Here is an 18703-nt window from a genome sequence, read left to right as displayed (position 1 = left end):
AAGATATGTAGGCAAGCAAGGAGGCTAGCCTTAAATGTATCTCATGTACCTGTTATGTACGTTAGTTCACTGCCAGGACACTTCTGTGGTTGAATTATTTACCTGGGGTCAGAACTTCCCCTTAATCTCTATTTTCAGCCCCCCAAATACTTGAGGTTTAGCGCTGGCAGTTTATCTGTGCAAAGTTTATCTGTTCAAAGTTCATAGGCCTCAAACCTTATGCTAACTTGCTGAAGCTAATGTCTTACAGGATACAGGGCTGTAGGTTTCTTGCATTACTGCTGAATATAATGCAAAGCAGTAAATATAATAAAGACACACTAGCCCACTAGGCTACAGTAGGAGAGTAGCAGTGAATATAACAAAAGCAAACTAGCCCACTGGGTTACACAGGAATCACGGGGGAGGGTACAAGTAAAGGTATTCACACCCACTTACTGGGAGATAGTATTTCTTCTCTGCCCTCTTTGAGATGGGGGGCAGAGAAGAAGGGGCCTGCCACAATGTGTTAACTGGCCCCAGCATTGCTTTGTTTATTGGCAAGGCTACTCTGGAGGAAGCAGCTGCAGCTAGGATGTCAATCAGGATGTGCACCGACTCCTTAAGCTCCTCCATCTCCAGGCCCAAATTTGCCATAACCCTTTTCAGGAGGTCTGGTGGGCTCTGAAGTCGTCTTGAGGGAGCATGGTACTAGGACCTGCAACTGCCTCATCCACCATGTCCATTGTGACCACCTCCTGGATGTCAGCACCAAAGTTGGTGCCAGAGTTGCGGTCTGATGCCGGATGGGAAGAGGCGGTAGGCCGCCTTTCTGAGACTACTGAGTATGAGCAGTGGGAAGGGGGTCCCAATACTGGGGGAAACCCCCAATGGTTCCAATACTGCCACTGCATCAGCCAGGGGTCTGGTGGCCAGGGAGGGCCAGCACCAAAGTCTGGAGGTGCATAGACTAGGTACCGGTAGGTCTTGAATGGAGCAAAGGATTCCCCTTTGGACCCTGAAGAGGATTCTTCATCTGGAGACCATGGCAATGCAGTACCTGCTTCAGCCACTGGGCAGTGCCGAGAGACTGAGGACTAGTGTCAGGACAGAGACCGGTGCATCAGTACCATGGGTGGAGTGCCATGGTGGTCAGTACCAGGAAGGAGCTTGCCGGACCTTGTTCCCTTCTGTCTCCAGTCACCTTGGCTGGGGTGTGTCCTTGAGGGATCAGCGGGATCGAGAGGGACAGCAGTTCTTTCACAACCTGAAAGGCCTCCAGGATCAAAGGGGTGAGCAAATGCCTGGCTGCTCCTGGCAGTTGGTGGCGGGTCCCGTTCTGGACTTGGCACTCTGGGTGGAGTCTCTGGCGCCATCAGTGGCTCAGGGGAAGATGGGTGGCCCAATGTGTGTCTCACTATACTAGTCCGTCTCCGCCTTTCTCTCTTCGGCACCTGAGAATGACCTCTCTCAGTGCACTGTTTCTTATGTTTCTTCCTTGGCACTGGGGATGGAGAACGGTGCTGGGAAGAATGAGGTGCCAGGGGAGCGCTCCACATGGGGGCCGAAATACTCAGCCCTGATTCAGAGTGGTTCAGCTCCTAGACTGGTCAGAGGGCTGCCTCCATGAGAATGGCCTTCAGCCGACTGTCCCTGTCCTTTTTGGTACGAGATTTGAAGTCCCAGCAGATCTGGCACTTCTCTTTGATGTGAGACTTCCCCAGACACTTTGGACAGCTAGCGTGTGTGTCACTTACTGGCATCAGCTTACCACAAGAGGTAAGCTTAAAGCCCAGGGACTGGGGCATGCCCAGCGCCGGGGCGAAAAAATCCCTCGACGACAGGAACAACTATTAACACTACTATATACACTAACTCTAACTAAGAACTATATACATTAACTATGATAACTATACAGAATATGAACAGAGGAAGTTCAACCACTGGTGAAGGACCCTTGCCACAGCAAGAGGGGTTGTTACAGCAACCTTCAAGGGCAGTAAGAAGGAATTGAGAGGGTATGGGGCTGGTGAGGTTCCTTGTACTGGCACGTACATGTGCTGTGCCAGAGAGCACTAGAGCCGGCTCTATGGATACCACTGAGGGAAAAATCTCCGGCAACTGTGCATGCGGTGCGCACACTCCTAGCATGGAATGGGCATGAGCAAGCATTCGAAGAAGAACTTGTAGTTTATCTTGCTCATTTTTGGGGAAGATGAGACTGCATATGAAGCAGCACACCCCAATCCTTTAGCAGTGAATTGCAGAAAGATCTCCAGAGTTTAATAAGGAGGGTCTGAAAAAAGGAATGCAAAAGGAGCAGCAGAAGCACCCTAAAAGTGAGGGGGCCACAGGAGCCCATGGCCCTGCCCTCGCACCACCCCTTCTCCCCAAGTCCCCACCCTTGTGCCACACATTCTACCTGAGGTTCTGCCCTTGCACCACCCCTTCTCCCTGCCCCCCCACCCTCACACTGCCCCTTCTCTCAAGATCCCACCCCTGCACCACCTCTTCCCTCCAAGACCCCTCCCCCCACTCGCTCCTCTCCGCCCCCTACTCTGTTGCTCACCCTTAGAGCCTGTAAAAAGTGTGGCGGGGAGCCACGGCCTCCTGTCCCCCCCATTCTGGTGTCCCTGGAATGCAATAATAGGCAGATGGCTAGGCAGGGACATAGCTAGGCCACTGCTTAGCTGGACATTTCAGGTACACAGGTCCTGCAATACAGAACTGGAGAGAACCCTTACAGTCAGTGCATTTCTACCCTCTCCTGACCAGAGGATGTGAGCCTGCTTTGCCTGTGCTGTTGTCCATGGCTCTTGTTGAGGCCTAAAGATAGTGTGCCCCATCTTGAGGCACTTGCTGCTTTCCTTGTGGATAAACAGGAAGAGACATAGGTTCCTGCAGAGAGAATTCCTGAAAGGGGAGGGAGTTTTTGACAATTTTTTTGCTCCATGACTCCTAAGAGAGGAGCCACCCATTGGCCACACAGGGGAGCCAAGACATGGGAAAATAAGTGGAGAAGTGGTGACCTTTACTGTTAACTTGAGCCACACACATAAAATGTTAGCCACTTACATTCACTGTTATTCATGATGTGCAATCACCAAAGTGCACATCTTCCAAATGCATTGCATAACAGTTTAAAAAATGAAACATGATCTAAGACCTTCTGTACCTGTAGTACACATGAAAAAAAAGGTGCTGAAAAGAATTTATGTGGGGGAAGAAGCTTGACAGGAATCCAATCATAATAACTATGCTTAGTAAGAGGCACTTAAAATTCACCTGCTTATAGTAAAAGAAAGAAGAGTATAGAGACAGCTCCATGAAGATAAAATGCCCCTTCATTTAGTGACTGTGGCATAATAAAGATAGACGATAGAAATGTTAACATAATTCCCTTTACTGAATGGCAGGGACAGAACAGTAGGAATTTACTGTTATTGTTTTCCTTGTAATAAGTCTATTCAAATCAACTGTGCATCGCAGACTGCATGGTAGGATCAAATTAACTTAGCTTTGATATTCACTGAGGCATTTTACTGTATTCTGACTCAAGTTTCATCTTGCGGACTTAACCTAAGTTACACTTTAAACTACTATTTAAAAATTACTTGATAATAATATACATATTGTAGTGAAAAGTTATTACATTTCTTCTTGAGCAATGTAGTTGCTTAACCTAAAGCATAAAGTAGTTTCAAATACTTTGAGCTTTAATTTATTAATTTGCTAAATCAATTTCTAAATCTTAAACAGTGGGGAAATAGACGATTAAAAAATCAGAGTTTGAGTGCAGATAGGAAAAGAAGCTGAACTAGTGAGAACAACATTTGAACACTAAAGAATTCTGGGGGTATAAACGAAACTAGAGCAATCACACTTTGAAAATGGCAGAAAAAACACACTGTGAGGCAAGAGCAAATAAAATCTCTGACAGAACTGTTTGAATTAACTGCAAATGTAAGGTCATCAACATAAACATCATTTTAAAATTATGATTTAAAAATTATAGAAGGATGAATGTTGTAAAAGATGACTATTGTGTATGTATTTCCAACAGAATGAGAAATTCTAATTAATGAGGTAAGAAAAAGACATGGTTATTACATAAGAAGAAACTGGCATACATATGAAATAGGTGAGGTCATAAGGCAAACAAAGGAGGAGAATATGATTAATAAAGACTAGAAAGAGAATGGAAAATTAAAGAGGACACTTACTGGAGAAAACCACATCACTTTAAGAATCCAAATTGTCAAAGCAAAATTCACAACTAGGATGATAAGCAGGAGGAGGACAAACAGGTAGAGGCAACGCTTTCTCCAGCCATAAATGCCAATGTTGTAGACATATTGGTTCTCCGGCCTCTCTAGGCTGGTGCCTTGTGTTGTTGTGGTGTATTGTTCACGTACCATCTGCTACAGAAGTGGGGGGGGGGGAGAATTTTGTTAACTATGTACATTAATTTCTTTTTAAAAATTTTAAAGAGGTACTGTATATTCTTTTCTGTTTTAAATACCAATTCTATCACAACATACATTCCAATAGTTATATATGCAGTAACTATTACAACTAGCTTGTTGCAGTACTAAACTGTGTATCACTGGAATGACAAAGTTTGTTAGGTTTCCTGTATATGAAGAAGGAAAAGAGGTTTTAAAACTGCAAAGGAAAAATATGCTTGCTCAACCCTTTATCACAATAAATATTTAAAGATGTTCTACGAAAAGAAACATACAATAGTAACCAGGGTTAAACATCTTCAGTCACACTACATTATAGTTTTCAAAGAAGCACTTACTAAAACTTAAAGGCAATTAGTTACTTACCAAAATACTTTCCCTTAAAATATGAAGACTGTCACTACTTTACACCTTGGAAGTATGGAAGTTTACATTTGAGCCAAGAGAATAAAAACTCAACAGCTGAAGCTGCTTATCAAAAACCAACAATGGGTAACATGTGTCTCAGCTCCACTGATATAAAGGGGGGTGGGAGGAACCCCAAACCCTAATGTCCAGAAGTAAACAGATTTTGTAAATTCAGGTATTTCCCATAAATCAGGTAAGCCCTCTGGGCTCTTACATAAGAAAACATGTCCATTTTCTCACAGTATTATATTCCCAAATGAGAGTTGCTTCAGATAGGATTCACATGAAGTTTCTTATCAATTTTGAATTTACTCCTGGGAATTAGATCACTATGGTCAGCACAAAGAATTTTAAAAATGTGATTAAATTACATCCTTGCCCAGCTGCTGAATTACTCTAACTTATTAGGGAAGCTCTTTCCAAGTCTCCTGCAGAGTGATGCTCTGTCTGTAACAAGTAAGTGGTTCACAGTTCTGATCCCCAGCTTTAGGAATATCTGTCTTTTGTGATCTGTAGCTTTCTACCAAACCACAAGTCAAAGAAAATAGTCTAGGTTTACAATTAAACAGAATTTTATGTATTATTGTACGCCTACCTTCCTTGCATAATTATAATATTCATCACATTTCTATATCTCTTCTTTCATAGATAAAAAAACCTATAATTCATAAAACATTGCAAAGGCTATGTTTTATTCCATACTCAAATAAAAACTGGTGTAACAACTTGTGTGTTTGACCACTTCCAACATTTTCTTGCTACGGCAGTGATGCAATAATATTGTCACTGATTTGTTATCAGTTGAGCTAACCTCACAATGCTGGCAGACAAATCTTTTTACTTCCTGAAAATGCTCATGCTGGTATAAAGAAGCTGATAAAGTATAGGTAGGAGCTGAAGAAAATGAAAAAAAGAGTCCCATTCATTTACACCGCATGAAGGCAGGCAACTAAATACAGCAACACCCTTGCTATAACACCCTTCATAATAACGAACCTTCGGCTACGATGAACCCAGTGCCTGGATCCTGCCTTGAGCCCCGCCGCTGTGGCGTGAGCAGACAGCTCTTCTGGCCCCACAGCTGCTTTGGGGGCCAACAGCTTCTCCAGCCCCACAGCTGCTTCAGGGGCTGACAGCTCCTCCAGCTTCATGGCTGCGATGGGGGCTGACACCTCCTCCTGACAGCTCCTACAGCGCCGCTGCTGTGGTGGGTACTTTACTGATAAATTTTATAAGTTATTGTATAAAAATGCTAGACGTCTAAATACTAAGATGGGTGAATTTGAGTGCCTGGTATGAAATGAGGATATTAATATAATAGGCATCACAGAAATGTGGTGGAACGATGATAATCAATGGTACATGGTAATACCAAGGTACAAAATATATAGGAATGACAAGAGCAGGTCATGCTGGTGGAGGAGTGACACTATATGTCAAAGAAAGCATAGAGTCAAATATAGGAAAAATCTTTAATGAATCAAATTGTGCAGCAGTTTGAAATTCCATGCTTGGAATAATAAGAATACAGCAGTAGGAATACACTACCAACCACCTGACCAGGATGAAGATGGTGATCATGATTATGAAATTCTCAGGGAGATTAGAGAAGCTGTAAAAATAGAAAATTCAATCATAACGGAGATTTCAACTATCCCCATATTGACTGAGTACGTCATGTCAGGACAGGATGCAGAAATGAAATTTCTAGACAGTATTAATGACTGCTTCTTGGAGCGGCTAGTTCTGCAACCCACAAGGAGAGAGGCAAATCTTGATTTAGTCCTAATTGGAACACAGGATCTGGTCCCAGGGGGGAATAAAACTGAACAATTTAAAATGAATATCTTTACTGAACATAATCCTCATCAAAACTGTGTTTACAGAGTGCAGGATGTCTGACTTGTAGCAGTCACTATGTAATGCCAGTATGCAGAAGTAGATTAGGACTCTGACTTCCCAGTCTGATGGAACTCAGGCACATGACAAGGTGAGATGCTTGGACTTCGGAGAGAATATCAGCAATTTGTCAAAACACTACTTATCTACCCACTAAGTAAAGATAACAAGCTGAAATAAATAGTAAATAGTAATTTTCTGCTAGAGGGAGAATGATTCAGGGGAAGTAATGATTCCAGTAAAAAGGGAGGAGAGAAACCTCAGGACCCCATTTGGAGATGCGTTCAGGTTAAAATCAAGTAGGGAGGGAAAACCCAAACTTGTATGACTAGAAGGATTTTTTCCCTTTTTTCAACCCCAGCAAACAATATCAAATATATACTATTGTCCCTAAAGTATATGTCACAATAACGTACTTGGAATTTGCATATTTTATGCATATTATAATTTGCACCGTAAACTAGTCTCATTAACTAAAAAGCGAGGGCTCCTTCAACTGCAATCTGTGGGAACAAGCACTGAGAAAGTAATACATCATACTGAAGTGTTTGCATACCCATTAATACAAATATGCATAATAACTATGAATTCATCACAGCTAACCGCATTGTACATCATAACTGTTACTGCAATAGCTGGAAAGGTAGTCACTCTCAGCACAAACTTAACTGCTGCATCAGAATCAACTGTACTTAATGGTTGTATATTTGTGAAAAAGTACTGCTAAAAATACTATTTAAAACTTAGATCAAGGCTTCGCTTTTTATCTTTCATGCATAATTATTTTTTTCCATTTAAAATATCCTTTCTGATAGAAAAAAAATCTTTGTCATCTAATCAGAAACCTGCCTCAGAGTCAAAAGAGAGAGCAAAATACTTTTTACGTGATTTTATTAATGTTACTTTAGGTTCCTGCATGGTCTTAAAGCCTAACCAAGATTTTCAAAATTGGCTATATTTTGGATACCTTTCAAGTCTTACATCCCCAACTTGAGATGCCTTAAAGGTGCTTGATTTATAGAAAGCATTAAGCAGCCTTCTCCCTTACATTCAAGCCCCTTTAAAGGCATCTCAAACCTGCCACCCCAAAAGTAGGGCACACAAAATCACCAGTCACTTTGGTAAATCTTGGCCTAGGTTTTCAAGTAATACACAGAGAGAAAGCAGAAGGAGAAAACTAGAGATTGTCTTCTCTGTTCACTTATTGCTATAATGGTATGACAGATGAAAGACCAATGAATAATGATATATCCATCTTACATCATTAGCCTGTTCACAGGTCAGCAAGACGCAATCCTTGATCCATCAAGTAAGAGTTGTCTCAGAAGCACTTTTCTCTTTAAAGGGACTCATTACATTAAAATACCATTTCTTGACTGGAGCCTTAAAGCCAACAAATCATGCTTCATGTTAATAAAATGTTGGCAATACAAGATAAAGAGAATGTTTAACCCTAGAGAAAGTGCAGTCTTCTTTTCTGAAAACACTCAAGGTTAAGGCAAACCATAGATATGTTGATATGAAATCTAGTGTTCACATTAGGGATAAACTCAAGCATCCCCATCTCCTAGTGGAAGTCACTACAAAACACTACCTTGAGGGATAGCAGCTTAAAGGAAATTGCTTCTAGAGTTTCAAAAAAGATGAACTGTTATTACTGTCCAAACCAAAGTCAAATCCAACTGAGGGTTAACAGAATCATAGAAGGGTGTCTAACAAATACACTGGTATAGGGTGTGAGTCATTTTCCCTTATACTGCAAGAAAACTACCAATAGCTAAAATCACTAGGAAATGAATGTTAAGTACACTGAGTCTGTTTGTTGCATCTAACCAATACATACCGGAGGAAACAAGAGAAGACATTAATATTGCACTCAGTATGCCATCTCTTAAATGCCTTCCAAACATGTGAATTTGTACAGTGGCTGAGGTGAAAGATTTCCTTCTGGTGACTAGATAGTCGGGCAAAAAGAAAAAAAGACTAGGTGTACTGGGTGTACTTTGATAGAGCTTATGGATAAACCCAATTCTTTGAGTTCCAGTATGTAGTCCAGTATGACTGGTAGAAGTGACATGACTGCAGTTAACTGTTTTTGTTGGCACCATAGTGAGAATCGCTTCCATTTGCAGAGATTTCCTGGAAGATTTGGAAGACGGAGCACTTCCATTAGCAGAGATTTTGCTCAGGGAACCATCTGCTGATGTTGATTTTGGTCCCTGAGGAATAGACTGAAGGGACTTTTCCATTAAAATCATCTTGAGGTGGAGATCTCTGTCACAAAGATCCCAAAGGGGAAGCGTGGGAGATAACAATTAAAAATTTTGTGGGGTGGAAGAAATGGTGTCTAACTAACTAAGTAAATGAGACATTCTAAGCTAAAACTCATCAAATTATTTCTATAGAAAAAAAGAAGAGGCAGCACTGCCACTGAGCTCCATCTGCAGCTGAGGACGGTTGGGAAGGAATTGAATGGGTCTGGTTGTGCATGCGCTACATGAAGTGCCAACAGCACCATGAGACAACTACTGCACTAAGCACTGCTACCAAAAATCTCCGATCTGCTGCGCAGGAATGCACCAGCGCCTGAAGTGGAGCATCCACAAGGACACTACTCGAAGAAGAAGCATGTTGATAAATTGGTGAGGATTCAGAAAAGAGTCATGAGCATGATTAAGAGATAGGTAAACATGCCTTATAGTGATAGAGTCAAGGAGCTCAAATTACTTAGCTTACCAAAGAGAGGGTTATGGGAATGACTCTATTAGAGTCTATAAGCACCTACACTGGGAACAGAAATATGATAATAGAGGACTTGCAATCTAGCAGACAAAGATATAAAAAGATCCAATGGTTGGAAGTTAAAGCTAGACAAATTTAGACTAGAAATCAAAAGCAAATGTTTAAGAGGGAAGGCAATTAACCACTGGAACTACGTATCAAGGATTGTGGATGAATCTCCATTACAGATAATTTTTAAATCAAGACTAGATATTTTCCTAAAAGACATGCTATAATTAATGCACAGTGATTGTACTCAAAGCAAGAATAAATACAGGGAAGTCCTACAGCCTGTGTTATGAAGGAGGTCAGATTAAACAATCACAATGGTCTTTCTGGCCTCGAAACCTGTGAATCTATACATTGCATGGATTTTAAGGCCTGAAGGGACCATTAGACCATCTAGTCTGACTTCTTGTGTAACACAAGCAGTCGACTTTCACGCAGTTACTCCTGCATGGAGTCCAGTAACTTGTGTCTAATTTAAGTGTATCTTCCAGAAAGGCATCCAGTCTTGATTTGATTCAGTTTCTCTTTTCTTTGACAAATAGCTGCAATCACCATTCTGGATTTCAACATGGTTTTGTATTAAAAACATATGGGGTGTGAAATATCCTTCTTTCAAAATTGTTACACTAAAACTGAATAACTGGTTACATTCAAATACCATTTACTTCACTTTTTTTCATCATAATAAACAAAAAACATTTGTGGATTTCATATACATTATCTATATGCCTATGAAGAATGACTACAACCCAAGAAACAGAAAATAATTCCATTCAAACACACAAGACCTTTGTTGCAATTTGTAAGATTTCTGAAAAGCTCTGTCAGCCAACAAAGTCATCCTTATTGAAGAGTACATATAATATATTTTCACACAATTACACTAACATTTCCTTTTGCAACACATTGCAATAAGAGATGATCATAAAAAGCAGACTTTTAATTAAGAGTTAATTAATTTTAAATAGCACTAATTCAGCCAGTGCTTCTAAAGAGATAAACCAAAAGAAATTTTGTAAAGAAGATCTCATCTCTGTTGTTGTAATCAGTAAAAAATATTTCTCTAAAGAAAAAAAAATATGCTTTTATTGAAATCCAGATTCTTTCTGTTCAGATCTGCTTAATAACATTCTAAAATTGAACAGCAGCATAAAGAGTTAAATCAGGACCATCAAATCTTTTTCAACTATGTTTCAGACATTGCGCATCTGTAAGTTTTCTCCGCTACTGGTGGTATTTCCCCTTTGCATATCCACCTTGTGCTATGAACAAAACCGATTAATTTTATGATGGTAGGCTGTGATTATAGAGTGCAACCAGTATTATAGCATTTTGTTCCAATTTTCATACCTGTCACTCAGATCTCCTCCCTTCTGCTATTCACTAACATCAAAAAATTACATTAAGACCTAATTAATCTTCTTGAATTATGAGTTCTCATCAGCATTACCATGTATCAAACCAGTTTCTCTTGATAAGCATATGATATATCATGAAAAAATAAATACATTTTTGGGCCTGTATATGTCATTATGCTTCATAACAATAGAACATTTCAGAGTAGAGAACTTTCTTGGCTTTAGAATGACATATTACACGTGAAAGTTTAAGTAAATATATCTAATTATCTATACATTTTAATGCTGGTCAGTATAGGATTGTAAATTACTTGAAAAAAATTATTGCTATGTGTTTTCTTATTTCGATCTTCCTAGGCTAAGAGGCTGGAAGGCTTTTCTCTACATGGAGGTGAAAGATTTCCCTTTGGGTTATTGTAATCTGCAGGTAGATTAGTTGTACAGTGTGATCCAAGCACTAGCTAACAGTTCAAGAAGAGAAAATGACTGAGTTGGGCTCAAGGGGGCTTACAGGAAGTTTGTCCTAGAGTCTCTCAGAAGTAGTTATTGTGTGCTAAGGTATGGGCTAGTTGTATTATTCAGAAACAGCTGAATGATTCCCTTAAAAAACAAGAAAAATGCATTATATATAACAAGTACAAGAGGGAATTTAATATCATCCTTTAAGATTATATTAATATGGCAAACCTTAAATAGGTAATGCTAATACTCACTGATTTTTTAAAATAATTTGCAAATTCAATTAAATACTGAAAATTTAAAATAGAATAGCAAGCTATATAACTCTGGATATCCTCTGGAAATTTAAAATAGGACAATATTTTTGGTCAGCCGCCACTTCTGTATAAAAATGTATTAATTTATTTTCAGTCTGTGACAGATACATTTCACATCTACAACATGTAACTTTATATTCTCACACCATGCAATTTAACACAGACATTCATTTTAAAATCATGAACTCTTATTTATTATATTCAAACCCATGTGAACTAAATTAGGGAAGTAACATTGTCTTAGTTTCAAATCAGAAGGTAAAACAATTGATAAATTAAAATCAGATTTCTAGATACCAAGAAGCAGGCCAATGTTTAGCAACGTGCTTCTGTATCTTTAACTACCCACTGGGAAAGAACTCAATCAACACTGCTGGTTAATAATAGTAGGACCAGCTGTTACACAGCTTGAAATTGACAACAGTAAACTAATTTCAGCACTTACTTCCATCTTTCAAAGGGGAGTATATTTTGATTATTAGTATTAGGATTCAACATAACAGGATTTTCTTTATTTTTACTAGTTAATATTCTAAGGAGTAAAGACAAACAAAGGAGAAGAATAATCCAGTTTGATCCAAGGTTCAAAGCACTACTGGGCAGTGCAGAAAAACAACTCATAAATACGTTGTTACAATGTACTGTAGATTGTCTATATAAAAAGGATTCACCTTTGCTTTATCCATTCATTTCCCTTCTCCTAATGACAATTGCCACAAATTTCTAAGATCAACTTTTATATCATAATGCTACTGATCTCTGGGGTCTATTATAATTGCTATTTCCAATGTACCTGATAAAAAATAAATTTAGTACCTAAACCTCACACATCACTACAATTTTCTACAAACAAAAGATCATGTCCCTTTTTCGTATGCTTGATATTTCTAGTTTAATAGTATTTATTCAAATGTACTTCTAATAATTTCTACTAGAAATAAAAAAAACATTATTACTGTAGCCTAATCTATAAATTATGTATTAATTATATTAATTGCTTAATAATTCCCAGTTATCACTTTGAGGGTTGTTAGGTTCTTGTCCCAAGATCAGGCCCAGTATTATTAAAATTACTATATAGTTGGGAACCCTAATGTGCATGGTTGCAAAACACACACTACAGGAACTCTTCTATATTTACACTAATTTATCAATACATTTAACAAAGCTACAAACACTCCAATTCAGTAAGGTAAAGATAATACAGAAAGTACATCTGAACATCCATACTCACACCATCCCTTGCAGAACAACCTGAAATTTTAGCAATTCTCTTCCTCATCACCATCATCTACCTCCTCATCACCAGTGGCCATCATTCTGGCAACTCTCAAGGGCCATATCTCTCTCTCCCGAAGCCCACAGGCTGGAATACAACTTTTATAATATGTTACACTGATGCCACTATGTCTAATGCATATTCAGTAGTGGTTTCTTGCCTCTTACTTATTTGTATTTCCTCACCCTACTATTGTTGAGCAAGCTCTCACAAGACTTGAAGCAGGGTTGTGCCTCTTTTGTTCATGCAATGTCTGAATAGGTAATATGTGAACCTCAGACATAGCTGAAATCTGGCAAGCAACATCATACACATGAGTATGTGGCCTAAGAATCCCAGACATGTATGCATATAGTAATTGGATTTGACTTCAGGCAATTAGCCATCAACTGGAGAGAATGGAATCTGTCCTCTGGGAGGTATGCTCTTGTCAATCAGGTGTCAATCATAGCTCCAATAAACTCTATCATCCGTGATGGTAGGAGGGATGATTTCTTGTAGTTCTCAGGAAGTCCTAGTTGGGAGAATAGGAAAAGGACATATTGAAAGGCTGTCTCCTTAAATGTGCTGCCACTACTAGAAGGAATTTCTGAATAATCTCACAATGCTAGGGAAAGTCAAAAGTGCAGTATGCTGCATTGAGAATGGTTGGGTTCACTATAATTTCTGAGGGCTCGATGGCTTGCCATGGAAGTATGGAAGTACACATCCTCAAAGTCGAGAGCTTGGAGAGAGAATGATGGAGGCAAGCATTACCATTCTGAACCTGAGATGGAATATGTATTTGTTGAGTCTTCTCAGGTCTAGGACAAGACAAAGACCTGCTTTCTTCCTCAGAATGAGGATATGCTTGAAGAAGAAGCCTTTCCTCCTGAAAACTGGTGGAACCTTATCTATGGCTGCTAGGTAAAGCAATGAGGACACTTCTATTTGTAACAGGCTCTCCTGAGAAGCGTCTCTGAAGAGAGACAAATAAGGTGAGTAACTGGATGTGGGTAACCACAAGCGATGATCTCTAGAACACATCTGTCTGATGTCACGACAGACCACACCCAGTGAGGTGAGGTGGCTTCTGAACAGGATCTGATGTAGCTCCACATATTCCAGTCAAATGTGCTGATGTGTTGTAGGAGGGGGTTACATTGCTAAGCTGGAAGAAGATTGGTACCCTTTGATATACCTCACTCTTTTCTTGGTGTAGTACTCAGGTTGCCTGAGATGGTAGGATGGCGTCTGTTATCTTAACCGGGGTTGAGGATGATACAGTTTGCAATATGAGGCTGAGCTGTAAATCCACAGAGAGCACAGGGGGGCTTTTGAGTCATTTAACAAGCAGAGAACACTGTCTGAACACTTCCTAAATAGTTCTGCACCCTCAAAAGGCAAGTGCTCAAATGTGTGGTTTGTACTTCTCTCAGGATACCCAGTACCTGGACTCATGATGCTCTCTAAGGCTGTCTTGGCCACCAGCTGGCCTTCTTTATTTTGTCTTTGAGCAACTTCATGTTGTCATACAGGGGCTTTAAGAGGAAGGGGTCATCCTGTCCCAAATTAGTAAGTCATACTTGGCCAGTAAGGCCTGGCAATTAGCCACACGCACTTGCAGGAAGGAAGAGTACAACTGTCAGGAAACTGGGTCATAAGCAGTCAGACCTAGTGGTCAAAGCAGGAGTCAGGATGAGGAATCAGAACCAAAGGTCAGAACTGGAGTCAGCAACCTACTGCTGCTACTAGGCTTAAGAACTAGCCCACTAGCTTTCTCATCCAATCAGGCATGGCAGTCTGTCACGCAGCCTAGTGTTCTTGTTAGGTAGTCAGGAGACTAAGCAGGCACATCTACAGGGCCTTATTCCTGACAACAATGTTCTGCAAAATAGGTCAAGCCTTTTGGGATTCTTGTCCTTAGGGGAACTCTGACTCAGCTTGGATTTTTCTTGTATTGCTAACATGACTCAATATCTTGGAGTTGGGGTGAATACAGAAGTACTGAATCCCCATTGGAGGCACCCAGTACTGCTTTCCTACCTGTTTTGCAGTGGATGTTATTGCGGCCGGCATCTGTGCAATCCAGACCAGTAAGGGGTTGTGTCACAATCTGCCCTGTAACTATGGGTGCTGTAAATGCGTTGCTGCTGTGGCTCACATCCCAGACACTAACAGCCAACAGACAAGCATGCAGTCCCTTGAGTGTCTGTGTGCTTTGCAGCTACAGTTCAGCACTCTGATCCCAACTGCCTGCCTACAACTCCAAAAGCCCCACTCTAGCTTCGATCACCCAATTACCTTATGTAGGGCCCAGTCCTCTCCCAGTCCCAAATTTCTCCCAAATTGTCTGCCCTGAAGTGCCCAGGCCTCTCCTAGTACACAGAGAGAAGTAAGTTTGCCACTCCCTTTAAACAAATAGTACATCTGCATTTTACCACTTTATTGGAGTTAAACACTCTTTTAATCAAAGCACTGGATTGGTTTATAGTAAAAAGTAAAACACATTTATTTAACAATATTAATAGGTTAAGTGATACCAAGTAGAAGGAATAAACATTAGAAAGGGTTACAAACAAAAAATGGTATTCTAAGACTAAAACTTAATTTTAGCCAGTTACAATCTTTGCCTAAGCAGGTTTCTCACCTTAAATCAATTTCCAGAGACTTCAGCCCCCTTGGTTGCCTTCAACTTGTAGTACCTCAAGTGATGAATAACTTAGGGGTTCTCTGCCCATCCCTTTATAGTCTGGTAAACCTTTGAAAACCATCTCTCTCAAAGTTCATTGACACTGCTTCAATAGGCAGGCAGGCTTCTTGGCAGTGCTGTCTCCATCACCTAGCAAGACTATTAAGAGGTTATTTTTCCCCATTTGCTCTCAGGATGGCTTTGTTTACTTTACATGTAAAGAGGACCAAGCTGGTCAGACAAGCAAATACATAGTCCTTTGTGATCTGGACAAGCTACCTCCCCAACTATCTTGTGAGCTTTGATAATTTTGTTTACCGCATATGTAAATTGCAATCTCATTGTCACTGCTAAGCCCTGCTTCATTTGTCCTGAAGACTTGGGCAGACTTGTTCTCTACTTCGTTCAAATACAGACTTTAAAACATAATATCAGAGAATGTAGATAACTCAACATATATTAATACACACATTCCACAGTAATATTAATCGCTAGTGTGTCATTAGTTTTCCAATGATATATTGCATAATACCTTTTAGATACAGATCATGATACCAATGTGTTGGGGTACACTGATCAAGCCATCTGAAACTCATTACTACATCCCAGGGAGCCCCTTGCCCTTTGGCCTTGAGATGCTCTTAGGGTCACAGTGTTATTGTGGCTGACATCTGTGACACGGCCTTAGCCAGTTCAAGCAGTCCCTCATTTATGGGGAGGGTGAAGCTTCCTGGAACAGAAGCTTGCAAGGTGTCAAACACTTGGGAGATTTCTCCAATGTGACCAAAGTCTCTATTGCCAGAATTTTGGCAATCCTCACAAGGAGCTCCTAGAATGACTTAATCATTTGGTACTAGTACTGGTTCCAAAGATACTACTTCATCAGGTGAGGAACATGAGGGTCCTCTGGTGATGATACAAGGAAATGTTGTGGCTCTACCTCTGGTTCTTCCTGGTACTCTGGTGTAGGTGGTCTGTCCAAAAACACAGATGGGGAGAATTACCACTTTTTCTTTCATGAGTGCAGTGGACACTGGCTTCTTGATTCATGAAACAGTGGACCCCAGTATCCGAACAGAGCCAGGGTGTTATACCATAGGAATATGTATCACTTGTTTGGTACTGGCCAGTCCAGTGCCATTGCTGATGAGACAATGGATACTGAGGGAAAGCTGATAGGGTCTTTCCATTGTGCTGGTGACTGACCTCAGAAGATGCTCTAAGATGGGAAGAAGTGAGGAGAAATAGACCTCTTCTAAGAGTGGTGCCGAAGTATATGGTGCTCTTGGTACAGTGGTCTATACCAGTGCTCTTTCAGCATTGAAGATGGTCCTGGTCCTGGTTCACTCAGGGTTGCATCATCTGCAGCAGGCATTGAAGGCTAGCCAATTATTACCCGCAGTTTGTATTTGTGCACTTGATTTTTCCTTCCTAAATGTAGTACTTTGCACTTGTCTTTACTGAATTTCATCTTGTTGATTTCAAACCAATTCTCCAATTTATCAAGGTTCTTTTGAATTCTAATCCTGTCCTTGCAATCCCTCTCAGCTTGGTGTCATTCAGAAATTTTAAAGCATACTTTCCACTCATTTATCCAAGTCATTTATTAAAATATTGAATAGTACCAGACCCAGGACAAACTCCTGTGAGATTCCAGTTTGACAGTGAACCACTGATAATTACTCTTTAATAATATTATAGAATGAGTCAAAATATTTTGACTATATCATGTCATAAGTTGTCATGTCATGAAATGATGATGTAATATTTGAAACATTTAAACTTTTATATTATAAAACATAATTGCTGAAATCTTTCAAATACTACATATTTTAATTACATATTATTTTACATTATTTTATATATTTTTATATTATTTATTTTTTAGACTGTATACATTGGTAATTGATTTTGAAATTGGTATTTTAATTGGTGTTATTCTAATTTACAAAAAATATTTAAAAAATAAAATAATAATTAAAAATCGCAAACCCAAACAAGCAGCTTTCCTGCTTCCCAGGTAAGCAGCCCCGGGGTTAAGGACTCAGGCAGCTGGCTGGGCAGCTGACCCAGATTAACAATTTGAGAAGATATCTGTTCACCATTACAGTTAATTGCAACTGAAGGAAATGGACACCCTGCTGATGGGCAAAAACTGGCTATGCAAGCTTAAATTGGACTGGAGTGTGGTACACCACATACCATGTGGGGAGTGGGAGAGCTGAAATTAAAATAAAAAGCTCTATTTACTATAGACATGGGTTTGGTAAAAAGAATAACACGAAGGCTGGTTGTTTCCGACAAGGCCATTACTAAATTTCCGAAGATTAGGCCTGTGCCATACATTCTGCAACAGCCTGTGGAAAAGCATCTGGATCATAGAATCATAGAATATGAGGGTTGGAAGAGACCTCAAGAGGTCATCTAGTCCAATCCCCTGCTCAAAGCAGAGCCAACACCAACTAACTCATCCCAGCCAGGGCTTTGTCAAGCCAGGCTTTAAAACCTCTAAGGATGGAGATTCTACCATCTCCCTAGGTAACCCATTCCAGTGCTTCACCACCCTCCTAGTGAAATAGTGTTTCCTAATATCCAACCTAGACCTCCCGCACTGTAACTTGAGACCATTGATCGTTGTTCTGTCATCTGTCACCACTGAGAACAGCCAAGCTCCGTACTCTTTGGAACCCCCCTTCAGGTAGTTGAAGGCTGCTTTCAAATCCCGCCTCACCCTTCTCTTCTGCAGACTAAATAACCCCAGTTCCCTCAGCCTCTCTTCGTAAGTCATTTGCCCCAACCCCCTAATCATTTTTGTTGCCCTCCGCTGGACTCTCTCCAATTTGTCCACATCCCTTCTGTAGTGGGGGGGATCAAAACTGGACACAATACTCCAGGTGTGGCCTCACCAGTGCCGAATAGAAGGGAATAATCACTTTCCTCGATCGGCTGGCAATGCTCCTACTAAAACAGCCCAATATTCGTTGGGCCTTCTTGGCAACGAGGGCACACTGCTGACTCATATCCAGGTTGTCGTCCACTGTAATCCCCAGGTCCTTTTCTGCAGAACTGCTGCTTAG

The 18703-nt window shown here is 40.3% G+C and overlaps 1 protein-coding gene across 4 annotated transcripts in view; it reads right to left on the bottom strand.

The window, feature by feature from the left end:
- SGCG (sarcoglycan gamma) overlaps positions 1-18703 on the bottom strand; it is a 140532-nt gene that overhangs the window by 97020 nt on the left and 24809 nt on the right. For all 4 annotated transcript variants that reach the window (XM_084633683.1, XM_084633684.1, XM_084633685.1 and 1 more), the window contains one exon: positions 4203-4400. In XM_084633683.1, the coding sequence (XP_084489809.1) occupies positions 4203-4400 (198 nt within the window). The remainder of the gene's footprint in view (positions 1-4202; positions 4401-18703) is intronic.

This window comes from Lepidochelys olivacea (genome assembly GCF_965140295.1).
Source record: "Lepidochelys olivacea isolate rLepOli2 genome assembly, chromosome: 1".
Lineage (NCBI taxonomy): Eukaryota > Metazoa > Chordata > Testudines > Cheloniidae > Lepidochelys > Lepidochelys olivacea.
This window is presented reverse-complemented; position numbering and strand designations above follow the sequence as displayed.